This window comes from Gallus gallus, chromosome 8 (assembly GCF_016699485.2).
Source record: "Gallus gallus isolate bGalGal1 chromosome 8, bGalGal1.mat.broiler.GRCg7b, whole genome shotgun sequence".
In the NCBI taxonomy this organism is placed as follows: Eukaryota; Metazoa; Chordata; class Aves; order Galliformes; family Phasianidae; genus Gallus; species Gallus gallus.
This window is the reverse complement of record NC_052539.1, coordinates 10,643,167-10,662,601: the sequence shown is the minus strand read 5'-3', so window position 1 is coordinate 10,662,601 and position 19,435 is coordinate 10,643,167. Positions and strand designations below refer to the sequence as shown.

The following is a 19,435-nucleotide window of genomic DNA, read 5'->3' as shown; positions in this document are numbered from 1 at the left end:
CTGTCACCTATTTTTAAGAAGCACATAATCTTCCCTTCATTTTCCTCTGTGTTTTATGTTGCCAAATGGTCTGCATTTGATAAATAATTTGTGGAGGGGTACACTGTACTTAACGTGGTAAATGAGGACAGGGTGACTTGTTAAAAAATAAAAGAACCCTTCCATTTATTTAGTGTCATGTTTAAGAACTGGATTTTAACAGATACAGCTACTCTGCGATATTGCTTTTCCACAGTATTATGTTAGATATGCCACTTGAGCCTCTTGCCAGATTGTGGATAAGTTGGGAAGACTTGGTTAAGATGGAGAAGTGTTAGTCCTACGCCCTGTTAATATTTTTCTTAAGACTGCTTTATTTGATGTTTCTGAACCATTTTTCAAGGCCTTTTATGCACCTTAGTTAATTCAGATATTTGAGTATTAAAATTGCCTCCTAAGACTAAAAGTGCTTAACATCTAATTATTGTTTTTTTTTATTTCCCATGTTAATATCTAAATGTCAGGTAAGACACTAGACACCTCAACAGCTGTTATCTTGCTCCAGGAAACCAAGAAATTATTGCATGCTTTCAGTTTGAGGTCTGACTATGATGGAGTACTGCCCCGGGCTTATGAGAAAGTGAATAAGCTATACCAAACATTTACAGAGGTAAGAGGTGTTTCAATATTCATTCAGCTAATCTGTTCTTGAAGTTGCTCTATGTTTGTACTATAAACCTGGCTTAGATTTTTAAATTATTCACAGAATTTAAAAAAAAAATTATTGCAGAAAACATTGCTAGGTTGTTTTCTAAATTAATAAACCCCCAAATCTACCTGTACATGTATGCTTGGTAGACTTTTTTCTAATATAAATGTGTAAGTATTTGGAATATGATTGAAAAACATTACCTGGTTGCCTTCAGGAAAAACATCTTAGTTTTATATTGCATTTGTAACTGTTAGAAATAGCCTTAGGGATTAAAGTTAAGGATATATCTTTTAATATTGATCCTGTATTATTATTCCTGGCCACATTATTTCATCCTTCTTTGTCTCAGTAGCTGTATTCCTACATATGCAGGAGGGACTTTGTTTATACCCTGTGCTTTGTGGTAGTTAGTAGAGAGTGTTCTGATACCTTTTGTGCCCTAAGAAGTATGCCCTTAAATGCAGTTCATCTCTGAGTTACTGTGGAAGAAATTTCCGTGTCTTGGTTTGTGATGATTGTTAGATCTAAGTGTAATGGCATAAAAAGTGAATAGTGACCCTAGGTGACTTGAAATCTTTCTTCATGTGGAAAAAAAGAGTAGGGGTCAGAATATCTGTAAAAAGTTATTTTGACTTTTGGAAAAGGCTGGAAGGGAAAGGAAGAAGAGGAAGATCAAGGAGGAGAAGGATGATCTAGTATCTTGTGCTTGCTAGTCTTGGTTCTCTGTCGCACTCTTAAGTTCTGCGTGTATTGCAGTCAGCCACTATTCTGTGATCAGTGCCACATTGAGAAGGAGGCTTTCTGTCTGAAAACTTGTTTCCTCCTGTCCTTATCTGACTTTTGACTTTACAAGGAAATGTCATTTTACAGACTTGTTTGTGTCAGTTCAGCTTAACCTGGATACATTTCCTGTGTCAGTTTGCCACTGATGTATGAATGCTTTATGCTCTTCCAGAGGAGTGTGCCATCATTCCTGGGAGAGAGAGCAGTGTTGCCTTTCCATGTGCAAGTAAGAGAGTGTTGTAGCTTATTTCAACTTATCTCTGAAGCTTTGATGTAGGGTTTAGCCTTTGCTTCTGTTTCCTGATCTACAATTACAGAAGAAAGACTTGGCAAAAGACTGAGAGGTGCATTAGATCCAGAGACTATAATAAGAACGGTTAAAATTCAAAAAGATATGCCTTGCTTTTTTGAGCATCACCTTAACAACAACAAAATCAACCTAAAGCAGTTAGAAGTTTTCAAGTTTCCTTAAGTTAGGAAATTAAATACATTCAATACTTGCTTGCTTTTTATAAGGTGAGGTCAGACAGTGAGCAGAATTTATCTGAAGACATCGCGGTTCTTTCAAAAAGTTCTCCATGCGAAAGAATGGAAGAAACAACACCAAATCTTCAAAACTGTGAAGAAAAAAGGCTACCTGCAAGCACACACGATGCTCAAGAAAACAGGCACCAGGAAATCTGGTCAGTCCTTGAAGGTGTATGGAATACAATGAATTTGTACAGGTATGGTGTACTAAAGAAATTTAGAAGTTAAACATAACTTTACATAATTTCCATTCACAAATATCATAGGAACTGCTTGATTTTTCTTATTTTAGAGAAGAAGCTATTACTAATTAATTGAGATTAATGAAGGCATCACACAACTTGTCACACAAAGAAGTGAGGAGCATAAGAATTGTTATATAGATGCAGTCACTGATCTGTATAGCCTGCTGTTCTTTTTCCTGACAGTGGTCAGAATGAGTAACTTAGGAGAATAGTTTTGAAGAGCTCATAAGATGCACAAATGGGAGACATCCATGAAAATTTAATCTTTTTCCTTAAAAAGAGGCATTCAAGCTCTATTTTTTCCTTTGGTGATTTCCTTTTCAAACCCTGTGGAAGTGTACTAGCCTATGCAAAAGCACTTTAATATTTTTTTAAGCCTCAATTGATTGGAAATGGTTTTCCTTTTAAGCAAATTTCTTCATCTTAAAGTTGAAGTATCCAAATTCAGAGTCCACTCATTAATTTCATTTCTCACATAAGCTCAAAATTGCATGAAAGAAAAGCCCCCTCCATATAGAAGTTTTGTCACTGTTTTTGTTATTTTTTGAAGACTCTGCTTGAAAATCATTGAAACACTATGCTTTTTTTTTTTTTTTTTGCATGTTATTTAAAAAAATGAATAAATACTGTGGGTTTTTTGTAGTCTTAATCTAAGATATTTTTTGAAACATGGACTCACTTCTGGCAGAACTCAGCACAAAGGAATATTTTTTTTTTTATTATCTGTTAGGAACTCATATAATAAACAATGATAATAACTGTACCAGTGCCATTTCTAAGTTTTCAGTATGCTATGGAGCTGCACCAGTGTAATTTTTTTTGGCTTAGACCAATGCAGATTAATCTGAATTGAATCTGGCTAGAAGTTGGCTTCATGGTGGTGTTCAGGTCAAATGAGGATTTGCATCGAAAAACTGTTGAGGAATGGCTCCACAGCCAAGGGGGCCATGGGTCTCTTGAATGGTTGTACGAGCAGGACAGGCCTAATAGTTGGCAGGAGATACAAATGGAAAAGTACAAGCTTGCTATGCTATGATGGCTCAGGGAGCAAGAAGTTGCTGAGCTCGGGTGCTACGTGCACAACTCAGGCTAGAAGACCTTGAGGCTATGAAAGCACAAAGAAGAAGCTGAGGCTGCAGCTAAGATAAGGGGGAAGCTAGCCTGGGAAGAGACTGAGTAATGGAATACAAAGAACAATGCGATGATTAATGCTGTATCTGTAGCTAGGCGAGTGAGATGTATGACTCCACGGCCAATGGTATTGTAGGGCCGGGGGCTCTCGCAATGCTTCAACCAATTACCAGATGATGCGCTTTTGCCAGGATCTATATATGTGTGTGAGCAACGGATAATAAAGGGAGATTCTGATGCACTCATATTGGGTCATGTCATCACTCCCCACGCGGCTCGGCCAGCGAACTGACTAGATTCCAGTTCTCCGAACCCTGGGGAATCTGCAACAACCTGGGACTGGGGTTCGCGACAGAAAACAGTCTCGGTGTAAAACAGTTCAGCCTCCAAAGTGGGGGTAATTGGTTCTCTGACTGGGATATTTGTCAATTTCATGGTTTCAAATAGACATTGTTTCATGAGGAAAATCCATTTCAAATGTACCACTTATAATGAAAATGGAACTGAGTTGTTGGCTGAGTTGTCTTGCTGCCTGTTTAATACCAAGCATGTGAAGAAAATATAACATTCTAGAATTGTTGGTCATTTCACACTTGTCTTACATCAGAAAAATACTGCTTGTCTCCCACCAGTGGAGTTTATTCTTCATGAGTGCAATACAGCTTGTGGTCCCAGTGAAGGAAAGGTGTCAATCCTGTTCTACTAAATACAGAACATGAAAAAGCTTGGAAAAAGTACATTGAAAGCAATTTACTTTGCTTCTTCAGCCTAAAAATCCTCTTCTGGGAGGTTTGCAGGGGTTTGCTCAAGGTACATATGAAGAGATGTTTTCATTGTCAAGTAAAGTTTAATGATAAATCTGTTTAAGTAAAAGTCAGAGGTAAAGTACTGTTACAGAGTTGCCAAGGAAAAATTTAAGCAGAGAAGTAGAGTTGTAGGGCATAGCCTTCCTAGTATTTATTCTTAGACTAGTTTAGATGACATGGTTATAGTATAGATCGACATTTGAGCTTGTTTTATTAATAGTCAAAATGCAGTGAAATGACAGTGAATTTAAAGGATTTTTATTAACTTGTTTTTCTTTGTTTCATCTTTTTTTTTTTTTTGTAATATTAGGCTTGAAATTTTCCAGAAGTTGGAGTCCAACACAGTAATTGCAAAATCTTCATTTGAAGAAGCTTTTTCAGGACTGCAGAAACTGTTAGCGGCTGTGAATTATATCCTTGAAGGAATTTGTAGGTAAGCATTTCAGCTAGTCATAAGATCTAGTGAGAATAACAGTCGTGTAGTCGTAAAAGTCACTTAACTATTGGTGCCAAACTAGAAGTTAAATATGCATGCTTAGTTTCACAAGTTTCAGTAACATCTCAGTATTACATGTATCTAGAACAATTTATTGGTAATAAAAGAATAATTAACTCTTAGTAGACAACCAGATTTCTTGTAGTGAATTTTCTCTTTTATGACTTGGAACTTGTTTTCCAGTATTTTGATGACAAGTCACTGGCAACTGCTTATAGTGTTACAGCAACTGTGACATGGTTAAATGCTGCATTAGCTCTGGTGGCAAGAGCTTAGAATAATTTAGAACATTTATTTTTCAAATGTGAGGCCTGCTGGAATTGGGTATATTTCTAATGTTGAAATGGAATTTTGAGATTTCATTGGTACTTAATTCTAGAGTATTCTGAATGAGTCAAAACCTGTCCTGTTGTAGTAGTAATCAGCTGAACTCTTTTTTTGGTGGGGTAGTGTTCCCTCTCCATTTCTTCCTCCCCCTCCCCCCCCCCCTTTTTTTTTTGGTGCTTGAATAACAAATATGGAGCTGCAGAAAGATTAAGGTATTTCTTCTGTAGTCTTTGCACAGTCCTCATTTCACAGCAGTGAAGTTTAATCACCAGCAGGAACAGCTACAGAGGAATGCTTTAAGTTCTCTTGACTTCGCAGCTCTCTCCATTTCATGTTTATGTACTGTAAAGGTTGTTTATAGGAACTGGTTTGTAATTGTGATTGAAGTTACAGGTACTGCTGTGAGCATCCTTAAGCTATGAATCAGGGAGGCTGGAAATAGTTTTCTCAAATCATATGTCTCACTTTTCACACTTTTTTTGCATGCTGCCAATGCACATAGGTTAGAAAATTATCAAAAAGATGCATCCAAAATATTGGTTTGCCTTGTACATTGACAGTCTGCCTTTTAAGTTAGCATTGACGTTTACTTTCTATTGTAGATGGTAACACCTTTGCTAGGGATCATCTAAAAAGCATTTATTTTTTTCAATAAGTATTTTCTTTTATCTGTATTTTTAAATTAAAGAGTAGTGAACTTTTGAACTTTCATTATCAGTACTTAGCAATGCTCTTTACAGTGTTCCCTGAAGAATGTTAATTATCACAACATGACTGAAGTGGAAGTACAGTTATCTCCTTTTTATAGTATGAAGTCTGAACTTTTCTGCACTTATAGAGTCTGTAGCAGAGATGTGGAGCTCTGTCACTTGGGACTTGAGATCTTTCTCAGAAACTGCTGGAGTATTTCTTTTCTCTCTCTTTTTTTTTTTCCTCCCTCCAATTAAAATGATAATAGAATCGTGCAGATATTTGTTTTACTTTTCACCATATACGTTTTTGTTGCCTTTTTGTTTTTCATTATGGCTAAAAGAATATTTCTTTAATGTTTCAGTAAAATACACATTCTGCAAGTGTGAAACAAGCACTGAGGTACAAGCATACAAAGTATGAAGTAGTGTATTCACATAGACGTGAGGCCTAAGTAGTAGGTCTGATATTGTCTGTACAACACAGCAGTATGAGACAAATCTATTCTGAGACATAATTGTATTTCTTGAGAGATAAAGTGTCTACACGTTATGAAAGTGGAAACAGGAAAATACAGGTAGATGTGTAAGTTAGGGAAACTTGGTGGTAATAGGTTTATTTTCCTTTCTGATGCTTGCAGTAGTACTCACGTTTCTGATTAGATGTTAGTGGAGTCAATGTTTGTTTTCCTCTTAAGAAATTGTTTTAATAGTACATCTTATTCCTAAACTTAGTTCTTTTCAGACCTGTTCTAATGTTCTTGCAAGAAATCCTTTGATATCAATTTATGTGTCTGGTGGAAGAGGTTTAATGTGAAAATCATGCTTCGAGACCATTATTATTGTATTACAGAGGTGTTTGTAACACTTTTTTTTTTCTCTTACTGGAAGCAAACTATCTTCTATATTTCCCCTTGTGGAAGAGCTCTTTAAGGCAATAAGGTCTGCCATTATGTCAGAGAAATCTGTTTTTCAAAAAATGTGTGTTTTGATTAGAAAAGTACTTGAGGCAAACAGGATTTAGGTCCTTTGACCTAATGATTGAAGAATCTATTTTCTATTCCATGTGATTACACCGAGACTCAGTAATGTTTATGAAATAATTTTAGAATACTCTTAAATTTTTCTTTCCTACTACTAAACTCCAGTACACTTTTATTTACAGAATTAATAATAGTAGTTTTCATAGAATCATAGAATGGCCTGGGTTGAAAAGGATCACAATGGCCATCTAGTTTCAACCCCCCTGCTTATGTGCAGGGTTGCCAACCACCAGATCAGGCTGCCCAGAGCCACATCCAGCCTGGCCTTGAATGCCTCCAGGGATGGGGCATTCACAACTTCCTTGGGCAACCTGTTCCAGTGTGTCACCACCCTCTGGGTGAAAAACTTCCTCCTGATATCTAACCTAAACCTCCCTTGTCTCAGTTTAAGACCATTCTCCCTTGTCCTATCGCTATCCACCCTCATAAACAGCCATTCCCCCTCCTGTTTATACGCTCCCTTCAAGTACTGGAAGGCCGCACAGCCCTTCTCAATCTATCCGCTTCCTAACATGGAGGGCAACTCCACCACCCCTCCTACCCTGTCAATCCCTTCTGAAAAGCCTGTAGTCCTCAATCAGAGTATTCCAGTCATGCAGTTCATCCCACCATGTTTCCATGTTAGCAATTAGGTCATACTTTCACAATTGTGCATGGTTTCTAGCTACTCCTGTGTATTTTTCATGCTGTGTGCATTGGTATAGAGACACTTCAGCTTAGCTATTGGCCTCGTTGCCTTCTCTCTGATACCTCCAGGAAAAGTCTGGGGTTTTCCCTTACCACCTCCCAAGGTGACAGTATTCCCACATGCTTCTCTGTCACCCAGTACACTTCCTTCCCCCATCATATCTAATTTAAAGCCATGTTAACCAGCCTAGCCAGCTTGTTTTCTTAAAATGTTTCAATTCTGAAAAGCTTGCTCTGAGTTTGTCCTCTAGAGTTGCAGTAGGTGGCGTTGTGGGGCAAGAAATTCAGAAGCCGCACAACGCGTAATCTGTTTTAATCTTAGTTTGAGGTTTCTGAGTAGGTTTTCCAGCAAGAGTCAGAAGCTGTGCTTTTAGAAAATTGTAGTTAGGTATATATTCATAGCAGAGAATCAAAACAAAAAGTCTGAAGTTTGCAAATGTGAGGATGTTCATTTTACCCAAGTCTCTCAGCCTCTCTAAGACTGCACTTAATGTGTATTTTTTTATTTTTTTTATTTTTGAAATAGTACCTTACAGTGATTGGTGCAATTACAGAAAATGAAGATCTGGAGAAAAAGTAGTGAAAAAGTTTTAACTTGAAAATTTGGAGGCAGTACAGGTTTAGTGATAAGTCATGGTAGCTTCTATTGCTTGCTATCTAAAACAAATAAGAAAGAAACTCTTGTGAAAGTTTGGAGTGTTTAAAAAAAGTTGTGTTGAAAGTGCAACTGCATTAGAAATTCAGGATTTGTGATTGTTAAAAACAGTTAGAAAAGCACAGTCACTCTTCTTGAGATAAGTATCTGACTATGCACTTCCTCATAAACAAATATATTCTGCGACACTGCTGTGTCTATCCAGACCTCCTGACTTGAACATGCTTATGACAAATACAGATATTATTAAAAAACAAACAAGCAGCTGTTTCTTGGGAGATTTCTTACCAATAACCCTGTGCATCTTACCCTGCCCTTGAGACTTCTGTCATGCTGTACAGATTTTTATCTTTGTTTCTTCCTATAATTACATTGATAGCAGTATAGAAATTACATGGCAATGTGCTGCATGCCATAAATGTTGGACAGTACTTCAGCATTACAATAAGGGCAATAATTAGTATGGCTAGGATCTATGTGTAACGTGCCTTTTGGCAGCAGGGCTCCATGTAAACAAAACATTACTTCATAGCTGTCTCTCAAATAAGCTGATCCTGGAGGCTCTTGTTGTATCACTGTCTTCTTGGGATTTACTACTTAAAAAGTGAGCATGAAATGGCTCCTTTCCACTTTACATAGAGAAGGGCATGGTACATGCTCATGTGTATTACATGGATTAACAACAAATAAAGATTATTAAATCTCCGAAGTTTGTACGTCTCCGTGAAGCCATGAAATGTTATTTAGGTGTGCAGCAGTATCAAAAATCAGCACCTCAACTATCGCTCTCAGCACTTTGGAGATTACCTGAGTGTTTCTCTGGATGTTTTAAAGCAAATGTACTAAGTCATTTATAAAATGCCAAAGGCAGGATGAGTAGGAAGAAAAATCTGTTGGCATCCTTCACTTATTCCAAAGCAGTGATATAGGTCCATAAGTCATTTTATGTAACTAAAATATATGAATTGTTTTTAATTGCATTGAGTAGTATTTCTGCATGTTTTCAGTGGTGGTTTATGCTTGTATTGTATTGTGTATTGTGTGGTAGTTGTGTTAGATATTATTTGGAACTAATTTACAAGGGGGGTCTATTGTGGATCCTGATCCTTGAAATATATTCTTGGTTTTCAAGTAGCTATTTGAGGCAACAGAAGAATTTATGCGACTCGGGGTTTCCAAGTTGGTGCCAAGTTTTTCATCACTTTTAAGAGTTCATCCTCTGATTCCACTGGAAGATATTTGGGCTCTTCGTGTTTGGGAGGAAGAAAAGTTTAAATATTTATCACAGATAATTAGTTATTAAGAAATTTTGTTCAAAGAAATGCAGAATGCGTCACAAGAAATGGCTGCTGGGGGTGTACATACTGGAAGATACATATGTATTGAGGCTGCATCACTTCCCTCCCCTTTATGCATTGAAGATGTGTTTAACTTTTCACCTGTTGAAGTCAGGGTGTATGTGCCAGTAAAAGATTGGAAGTGCTTGCAGCTTTTTATGACTAGTCTTCTGAAATATCTTCTTATGTCTTGCTGGTCTTCCCCTTAACGTACTGCTTGGAATGTTAGAAACAGACCACTTTCTTAACCTTTTGAAAGCTTTATCGGGAGCATTTAAGTGTGTCTGTAGGTGTTTATGTAAATCAGCAGCGTCACTTGACTGAGTGCAACTTCTGATTTGAGGGTCTGCATGCCCCACTGAGGAATTTTACATGGAACCTTACTGCTTTTGTGGTTCCTGACCACGTTACATTTAGATATGAAATCCTTTTCAGCATCAGAAGTATGTTTACTCTTCGGTGAATTTATGTAGTTCTTTCTGGTTGGTTGGTGGTTTTTTTTAAGCTGTACGCTAAGAAAAAAATACGTTGTTCACATGCCAACTTCAAAATTGCTCAAAAAAAATGGCTTACAGCAAATACTCTTAGATGCAGTACTCAGACATTTATACAAATACAGTGTAAGGTATGCAAATAAGCCGTCACTTACTGTCTTAAGTAACCTGAATTCTGTAGTACCTACATGGAATTTCTAATATATTTACTTGTTTGGACAGCACTGGTTTATTAATTTCTCATCTAAACATTTTTGATTTTAAAGTATAATTTTTTAAAGATCTTCTCAGCAGTGCAATGTTACTGCATTCGATTTTATCCCTGAGTTGAATGTTTTGCAGTTAATTAACTTAAAAACAATTCTGTTGATTTGAAAACAGTTCAGCAGATGCAGAGAAACTGTTTCCTTGGCCCTTCTTGGGGAATTGAGATGTCTTTTTCTTGATGTCTAGTTAGAAAATTCGATCTTCCCTGAGACTGCTAAGATATCTAGTTATTTTCATCAGAATGTCTCTATGTTAAGAGCTCTACTTTCAGTCTTTTTCCTTATGCTGTCTCCTGGAAGTAAAACAGAGAGAAAATCCCAGCTAAAAAAGTACTGGACTTTCCTAGCATTAGTTGTTTGTTATTTTTGTTATTATTATTAATTTATGTGAAACCCAAAACCTTCTTGATGACTGAAGAAAAGCTGTTAAATTACTTATTGTCCCTTATTTTAGCAGTGTAATGAGGAATTGCTAAGTTACCAAAATTTTAGGTGGCACAGTTTTGTTTTTCTGTTTGTCATTCTTTTTTGCTTTTCTGATCTTATGACATTGAAGTTAACCAGAGCCTTAATGGGTTAAGCCAGGCATGTCCCATCAGTTGACTGCATGTGGTTTAGCCCAGCCCCTACTGCTGCCAACCCCTGCCTTGCACCATCATGGCAGCAGCTCTTTCCACCAAGCAGCCTGGCCTGGCCCTGGGCAGGCACCCATTGCTCAGCAGCAACCAAACATCAGTGTGCAGTTTCCACTGTCTTAATTGAATCCAGGGCACAGGGAGGGTGGAGTGGAGTGCTAACTCAAGTTATGGCAAACAATTTCAGGTATTTTGATATGCTGGCTAAAGACAGTACTGTGAACAGTGAAAAATATACAGCCTTGCTTTCTGTTTTGATAAAGGAATTTGAGATTTCAAGAGTGCCGAAAAAAATCATCATTTTTTAAATATATTTGTGACTCCATTTTCAGTTGACATAAAAACATTACTTGCCAATTTTCAAATGCAGCGTATAGAGTAGCAATCAGATATTCAGATCTGATCATGTCTCTCTACTAGACTGTTGTGGTTTAACCTGGAGGTAGCTAAACACACACAGTCATTTGCTCACTCCTCCCCTTTCCAGTGGGATGGAGGAGAGAACTGGGGGAAAAATAAAAATGGAGCTCATGGACTGAGAAAAAACTAAGAGAAAAGGAAAAGGATAATAGTTATAAATGTGTATAACGAGTGATGCATGTGCATTTGCTCACCAACCACCTGGCCCCCAGCAAGTGGAAGAGAGCAATAACTCCCAACCCCCTCAAAACTCTCCTTCCCCATGTGTCATATGATATGGGATATCCCTTTGGACAGTTTAAGTCAGCTATCCTAATTTGTCCTCTCCCAGCACTTTGTTAGTATGAGATGAGAAACTAGAACAATCTTGGCTCTGTGCAACTCTGCTTAGCAGTAACTATAGACATCAGTGTGTTATCAACACTGTTTTTTTTTCCTAAAACCAAAACATAGCATCATACCAGGGACTCTGAAGGAAACAATTCTGTCCCAGCTGAAACTAAGACATAGACTTTTATGAGACCTCTCCTACCAGAGGAAAACATCCCACAGTTCACTATCACACATGATTCATGTCATCACTTTTTGGTAGTATTATTGTCAAGGATGAAGTACATGAGGAGTAAAAGTTCATAAAAAATTTCGGACAAACACCTTGAGAACTTGCTGACAATGGCAACCCCTTCCATTCAACCAGACTGGTGCATTCATTTCACAAAAACAGTGTCAAATATCCTGCATGTTCTATGGGTTTTTGCTCTCTTTTTTGTCTGTTTTTATTAAAACATAAAAATACATTATGTTAGTTATAAACATTAACTGTACTATATATCTTACATGCTGCCCAAGGCAATTCCTCTTCACTCACTGTAGCCTAGATAAGACAAAAGATTGGATATCCATGTCCAAAAGTTTACTTTTCCACAATCATGTCGCTCGTGGCTGAGCCCTGGGGTCCATTGGGTGGGTTACCGCTGTCAGACAGCTCCATCAGCCGAACAGCACAGGTCACTGTACAGGTCCCTGGAAGAGGAACGCTCAGAGTGACAAGAGCCGAGCTGCAGAAAATTGGCTGAAGTTTGAGAGCAACCCCCACACATTCTGCTATAGCTTTGTGTCTGTATGCCTTACATGTCATTGCTCATGATTTCAGTGTTTGTGAGTTGCTGGCAGGCTGACCTCCTTTCCCTTTGAGATTATGTTTTTCTTCTACTCCCTAAACAAATTTTCCAATCCTTTCCAAAAAGACTTTGCTTTTTTTCCCAGGCCAAGTGTGGAATCCTGTCATGAGCTGTTTTCTGTCCATTCTTGATATCATACCTATGTGTGCATTTGTCCTGCCAGCTGTCTGATGCCAGTTGGGAAACAAACATCCCAAGTGGGGTGGGAAACCCTGTTGCTTCTGAGGTACAAATTGTTAAGTCTGGTTCTCTACTTCCTCTTCTCTGCTCCAAAAGCAATAGTTAGCTCCCACTTTGTAGCTGGCACCCATTTGGCATTTAGTATTTTTGTATAGCATGCCCTTCTGTACCTCATGCATTCAGAAAGCTGCACAGACCCATACTACAGCTTGATGCTAGGACAAATTGCATTTTAATGGCATTCCAACCTTACCAACACTTGCTCAGAGCAGAGTGTTTGGAGTAATTGGAAGTTGCAGTGTGTGACAGAGGGCCATTTGTAGTTTGGTTTTGCACAGCTGAACTAAGAGGAAAGGCAAAGGGTGTCCATGGGTTTGCTTTTGAAGTATTTTTGATGTAATGTTAGGAGAGAAGCAGCAGCAGTGGTTGAATAGGGGCAGAGTAAATGTGTATGAAAACATCCTGATTTTCAAATATACATCCCTTCTAAAGTCTCTGTTTTCCATAGAACAGAATGGCAGCTACCGGAGATGGAAGGAATGTGAAGGGATTTAAAACAGCATCTGCAGTGTAAAATCCCTGCCCATGTGTTCCAAACCTGAAGCTTGTAGTCAAACTTCTGTTTAGTTGAAAACAGCAATAGGCATATGAATGTAGACCTGTTAAGGATTTGTGGGGGAAGTTAATGTGTAGGCTCTTCTCTCACCAAATTGTTTTCTGAATTTCATGTACTGTAATGTTTGATTCTTAAAACAATTGCCTTTCATTTGAAGATATTGTAGTGCTTTGAGCCAAATGTTAGGCCTCTTCTCATGTGTTATAAACCCAGGAGGAACTATTGTGATTCTCCAGACTACCTATGAAGTCAATTTAATGTTGTTATTTATTTGCTTATTAACACATTTTACTTGGATTTTTTCAGAGAACTAGGAACACGGCTGGCTTGTTCATCCAGCTGGGGCCTGGGGACATACAGTCAATGGAGGTGATGCTGTGAGCAGCTTGCTTGTATACTTTGGCACCAGTACCAAAATAAGCATGCTCTCGCACCTGGCTTCCTCACACAGGGTTGGTAGGAGTGGTGAGGGTTGCCTGCTCAGAGCCTGCAGCGTCTATTCTGCAAAACCTGCATTGGGTTTGCAGCATTCTAATTGATGTCAGGATTTGGGGATTTAAATAGATAGATCATTGACTTCCTCTCATAACTGAATGCTCCCTGCAGCGTTGGGGACAAGGAAAGTAAATAGTTTCCCAAATAATTTTTTTTAAACTTAAATAATTTTCTTAATTTATTTACTTAGAATTTAACATAAGGCAGAATTTTATCAGGATTTCTTAATAGATGCAAAGTGTTATGCAATGTTTAGTGTAATACAAGAATTTTGTGGGTTTTTCCCTGTGAATACAAACAAAGTTAGGGAGAAGTATTTTTTAGGGAGAATTGCTTCTCTGTTATATCATTTTTGGATCCTTGTGGAAAAAGGCATACATCCTTCAGCTTCACAGCACGGCATGAAGAGCCAAAGCTAGCAGAGGGCAGCTCTGCCTGCAGCATGCATGCAAGGACTGGGCTCTAGAGAGGATCCTGTTGCTGTGGGCTGCCCTGTACATTCTGTGCCTGCATAAAACACCAGTATTTCATGTGTTACCAGGTTCTTTGGAAAAACACCTCTCCAGCTGTCGCAGCATAGTTTCACTTCTCAGTATTGGGTTGAACAGGTTATTCTTAGAAGCAGCAAAAATGGGATGTAAAATGTAAAATTTGAGTTGTGCATCAAAATACTGGAGAGTGTGTCACAGCATTAGCTAGAGAAATGGCAAGGGATGAGTGGGAAGAAAAAATCTTCAAAAATTAGAGTTTATTTTTTGTTTAAAGAAACTATTTTTTTTCATGAGCGTTTCTGATTGCTGTTTTTTAATTATTTCATGGATTCCTTTGGCACATACTTAAAAAAAACAAAACCTTTTCTTTTTCAGAGTTCTGGCCCCAAACAGTAGTTTCCAAGATATCTGGACACTGTATAACTTCCTCATAAGCAGTGAGGTATGAAGTTTTCTTTAATGTTTTGTCAGGTACACTTCTATTTCAGTTCATTTTAATTTAAAGTAGTTATGAGGTTAGCTGTCTCAACAGTTCATTTCCATTAAGCTGGAATTTTGAAGATTAGCTTTTGTTTACTAGACGTTGGACCCAAGCTGTATGTTTGGTCGAAACCTATAAAAATTATTAGAATCTATACCAGGACTTGAGTTTCTTCCATGACTTCTGGAGCGCTCATTTGTTATGAATGTTTCATAAGAAAAGCCTCAAAGCTGAAAACACCCTGACCTAATTAGCATTTTTAGAAGATAAGAGTGTTCTACTATGGAGAATATTGGCTACAGTTGGCAGGAAAAAAAAAGAAAAAGAAAAAGGAGAAACATAAATTACCAGCTCTTATTGAATTTTTCAGTGCTGAAGGATTTTAAGAAGAGGAAATTAATAAATGTTTACAGTAGGATACATGTGCTTTTCCACTGAATACAAATATATTTCAGATTTTCAGTCCTCTTCCATAGAGGAAATTACTGTTTTTCAGGCCTGTACGTATAGAATGATTGTATTTATGGAATTAAAGTGAGTCAGAACTTATTTTGGTTGCTGTAGAATTAAAATAAAAGGAAGATGTGCATTTTTGCAGGAATTGTTAGAAAATGGAACTGGGGTGGTATTTGTCAGTCACATTGTATGCGGTCACAATTGTTAGTTAGTGATAATTGATTTTATGCTACGTAATGTGACTTTTTTTTTCTTTTATGTACGGTCTCAGCTTGAGAGCCTATTAAGTAATACAGTAACAATATCTGTCATACCAGCTGCATAATTTAATTGGTGTGCAGTACTTGGTAAATTACTGCGGTAATTCTTTGTTCTTTGTTTTAGATAAATAACAGTATAAAATTTACTGCTGAGGAGCTGTATGAGTGTGTTTCACAAGAGTTATATCGGTAAGCTAGCTATTGATCATATCAAATGGGTTCTGAGACAGTGTTTCAGCATGTACTGTGTGAACCAGAGTGCAATAAGAGAACTTGTTCTGTTAGATGAAATAATTGCTGCTGTAGGAAGGGGATAGAGAAGATGAATGGGGAGAATTTTGTGATAGGTTATTAGACCAGAGTGGCTGAGGGCAGAACATGGCTTAGAGACCAGCCAACAGCACCAGCACAGTGCTGTCCAGCTGTCTGACATGAGGTGAGGTGTTGGTCCTGCTTTCCTGTTCTGGTTTTGCATTTCTGGTTTTGCAGTGGACTGGACCAGTGTAGTCAGCATCTATTCAAAGGAGGTTAGAACAAGGAAGACCATTTAAATTAATTTAATTGTAACGGCAGTTCTCTTTGCAATTGAGCTCATAATCACTGTGAAAACTTTGCTGAAGTCAGCAGAGGAAAAAACCCTGTGGTTCTCAAGCCCCATGGCACTGGAAACTGGGCATGTGTACAGCTGCTGGGCTGCACTGTGGCCATTGTTCTTAAGGCCATAAATTACACAACTGTATGCTACTCTCTGGTTAGTAGTTACTGTGGAAAAAATGGAGAAGCCAACTTAAGATTTCAATTACTGTATCTATTTTAGGAGGGTTTTTATGGTTCAGTTGCAGGGAAATGTTCTGTTGTACAGCTGAGTCAAGAAATTTATTCTGTGTGTAAACCTATTATATGCAAAATATGAAAAAATAGTTTGGATTGTGCCCTCCATTGTAAAATCCATGTTCTGTCAAGAAAGCCAACTGATCTGACCTTTCAACACTGATTATTTCTTATAACTACATTTGCATGTTACAGTAGAAAGTCAAAAGTCAGAAAGCAGCTCTTCCACTTTGCTGATCTGCATTTTGGCTGTTTTAAGCTATATGAGTAAAATTCAAGTTATATAAGCTTTAAAGAAAAAGGTACTGCCACTTCTTACATTTTATGGAAATTGTCTTTTTGATTATGCAGATCCACAACTGCGTAGTTTGTCTTCTGCCATATCCATTTTTGGTTAAGCATTGTATTCAGCTATATTTTCTTTGAGTTGGGACAACAGGTTCCAAGCTCTGTAGCCACTGCTCAGGTGCAAAATTTGGCTGCAAATACCAGATTACCATGAACAGAACTTGCAGGAGCAGCTGCATCAATAACTTGTGTGCAGAGGTTTTTTTTTTAACCAATCAATTCCGAATTCAGATAGAAAATCAGAACAAGGTATTTTGGCAAGCATAGAGCAAGATTATCAGAAAAACAATGATGGCTGTCAAGCAAATATGAGAGCAGCAATGCTAATCATTGCAACTGCAAGGCTGAAGTCAGAGTTCTCACATGCTCCAAATCAGTCTGACTGCAGTGTATCTGAGGATGGATCTGTTTGCCTGCGGGACAGAAATGTAAAGAGCTGGCTTGCAGCTCATACACACCTGTGAGAAACAGCAGTGCTTTTAGCTGAAGACTGAGTTTTGTGTTGAGAAGAATGAAATCATGTTTGCTGTGTCCTCCAGGCCATTCCTTTTTAAAGTTTTCATTGCAGCATACAGCTGAAAGCGCATAATGATTAGCTCTCTCTGGATTAAACTTAGTCTTTTGCTTTGAAGATAAAAAAACATTCAGATTTCCAGAGATGCTAAGTATTCTTTGCTTTTGACAGCATTAGAGTGCAACATTGGAATTCCTTTGAATTTTAAAGCACGTATACTGAAATGTTCCCTTCTATAAAATGGGGTCTGTTGTGTCCTAATAACCATCTTTGTGCCTTTTCTTCTCTAGAGGAAGATTAGAGGTGGGTTGTTGTCAGCTGGCCGAGCTGGACCACAGCATCAAGCAGCGTCATGCATCTGTACACATGGAAGCAAAGAACAGGGGGTGGCTTTGACACCAGCAAGGTCTGGAACCACGGCACTCGCCCTTCGATTTTGGTGTCCAAATGAAGTCAGGGAAGTGGTGGGAGGGAATACTCAAGAAGCCAAAACTGCCTTTTTTTCTCAATGGTGCTGTTTTATAATTGAGTTTAAGGGAAAAAAAAAAAAAAAAAAACTTTTGACTCTAACTAGTAGCATTTCCTGTTTCAAGTGAAGATCTGCAGACTGATAAAAGTTTTGCAATATACCAAGTTGGAAGTTAGAGCTGTTACTAATGATTACATGGTTTATATAGAAAAATGAGTAAGTCTGTTTTTTTTCTGGATTTTTTTGGAAGTAAACTGTTGGGGGACAAAAGAAAAAACGAATGTTATGATATTCAAAGTTCTTGAAAGGACTGGAATGAGCACAGTTGAATGCAAAGCCTTAAAGCCATGACGCTTGCCACTCCTATGGGTAGGAAGAATTGAAACACAGATGCAACGTGTGTGGCCTGTATACTGCACTATGTAAGGCTAGAGAGAGAAGATAAGAAGTGGATTGATGTTTACTGTCATGTAGGTGTTTGTCCTCTTTAGTGCTTTTGTCGGAATATCCAGTATACCTTTTCCATTCAAAATTCAAATCTGTTAAAAGCATTGAAACCAGAAACGTGTATAATTAGGCATGTGAATTATACTTAAAAAAAAAAAAAAGCAAACGTGAAATGCTATCAAATTGAGATGAAAGTAAAGTAGTGTTTTTCCTTTTTTAAAATATCCACTTTATCTTCAAACAGTAGAAACTTGCTAGAAAAACTCTTCTGGTGAATTTCTCATTCTTCTCGTCTTTTCTTGTAAAGGCACAAGCATCTCTTTCCCTATGTGTTATACCTGTGATTTGTCTCATCTCCGCTTTCAGGTGACAACTCTATTTAAATCTATTACTTGTTGCTCTCCAAAACTGCTTTAAAGTAAGTCAACAAAACTTTCTAAAAGCCATTTTCAATGCTGCTGTGGCCTTTAAAGCTACCTCTTTTATGTATTTGTACTGAGATGAGATGACTGGTTAAGTCCTACAAGTGTTTATTTTGATATTAACTTTTGGATGCATTTGTAAAATGTTTATTGTAAACATTTAATATATTGTTACAATAAATGTCAGTTAATTTTCAGTGACAGCATTACCTTGACCAACTCCATTCTCAGTTTGCCTAATCCATGTGAGTTCAATCTAATGCAATTCTCCCCCTCCCTGACTGAAGTGAAGCTAATGGTAGAACGTGGCCTCTAAGTTATTTGTCAGGGCAAAATTAATTTGGTGGGATATTTTCATTGAAATTGTCCCACAGCTGTGTAAGTTGCTTACTTGATAGTCTGTACCATACAAGTAGGAAATTAGAGCAACTTAAGCACGTTATATCTGCCTTGCTTAACTCAGGATCAGAGCTTATAGCTCTGATAAACTTTGGAGGAAGACTGATCATGACAACTACTTTGGATTTTCTCATACAGACTCTACTTGTTAGAATGCACTCTGTTTTAGAGCTTGGTAAGCAATAATTCTCTTCAGTCTTGTTTTTCTGCTTCACTATATAGCCTTAGCATTCTGCTAACGAGTTATGGGGTGTGAAACAGAAGAACTGTAGCTGAAGCCTGTTCCTGGTAGTACTTGTACCTTGTAGAGATGTGAGTTAAAGCAATAAACTCAGAATGCGATGCCACCATAGGCATGGCTTTATTTCCCACAGTTACTTGACTTTGGAACATATCTAAATGTGCAAAATTTGTTACAACAGTTCAGTCCTGGGGCTGATTTCTCATCTCACCTTCTGTTCTAATCACCTCACTTCCATTTGCATGAAACATGAAACACAGAGAAGCAATTTTCTTGAGTTGAGCAAGTGCAGCAGCTGCATGTAGCAAGGAGCCAGCTCACAGCAGGTGCATCTCCCCAGGATAAGCACAGTGATTCTCCTTGAGCGAGGT

General features: G+C 37.8%; 1 protein-coding gene across 28 annotated transcripts in view; it reads left to right on the top strand.

Annotated features, from left to right (window-relative positions):
• Positions 1-18,630, top strand: part of SWT1 (SWT1, RNA endoribonuclease homolog) — a 37,976-nt gene extending 19,346 nt beyond the window's left edge. For 11 of the 28 annotated variants that reach the window (XM_046944933.1, XM_040704914.2, XM_040704917.2 and 8 more), the window contains 6 exons: positions 504-649; positions 1,991-2,199; positions 4,495-4,617; positions 13,517-13,579; positions 14,572-14,638; positions 17,377-18,630. In XM_046944933.1, coding sequence (XP_046800889.1) covers positions 504-649; positions 1,991-2,199; positions 4,495-4,617; positions 13,517-13,579; positions 14,572-14,638; positions 17,377-17,682 — 914 coding nt within the window. In that variant the 3' untranslated portion in view covers positions 17,683-18,630. Of the gene's footprint in view, positions 1-503; positions 650-1,990; positions 2,200-4,494; positions 4,618-12,499; positions 13,586-14,571; positions 14,639-15,517; positions 15,583-17,376 lie in introns of those variants that run through there. The other 17 variants (XM_025153215.3, XM_025153213.3, XM_046944938.1 and 14 more) reach the window with 4 other exon arrangements.
• The last annotated feature ends 805 nt before the right edge of the window (positions 18,631-19,435 follow it).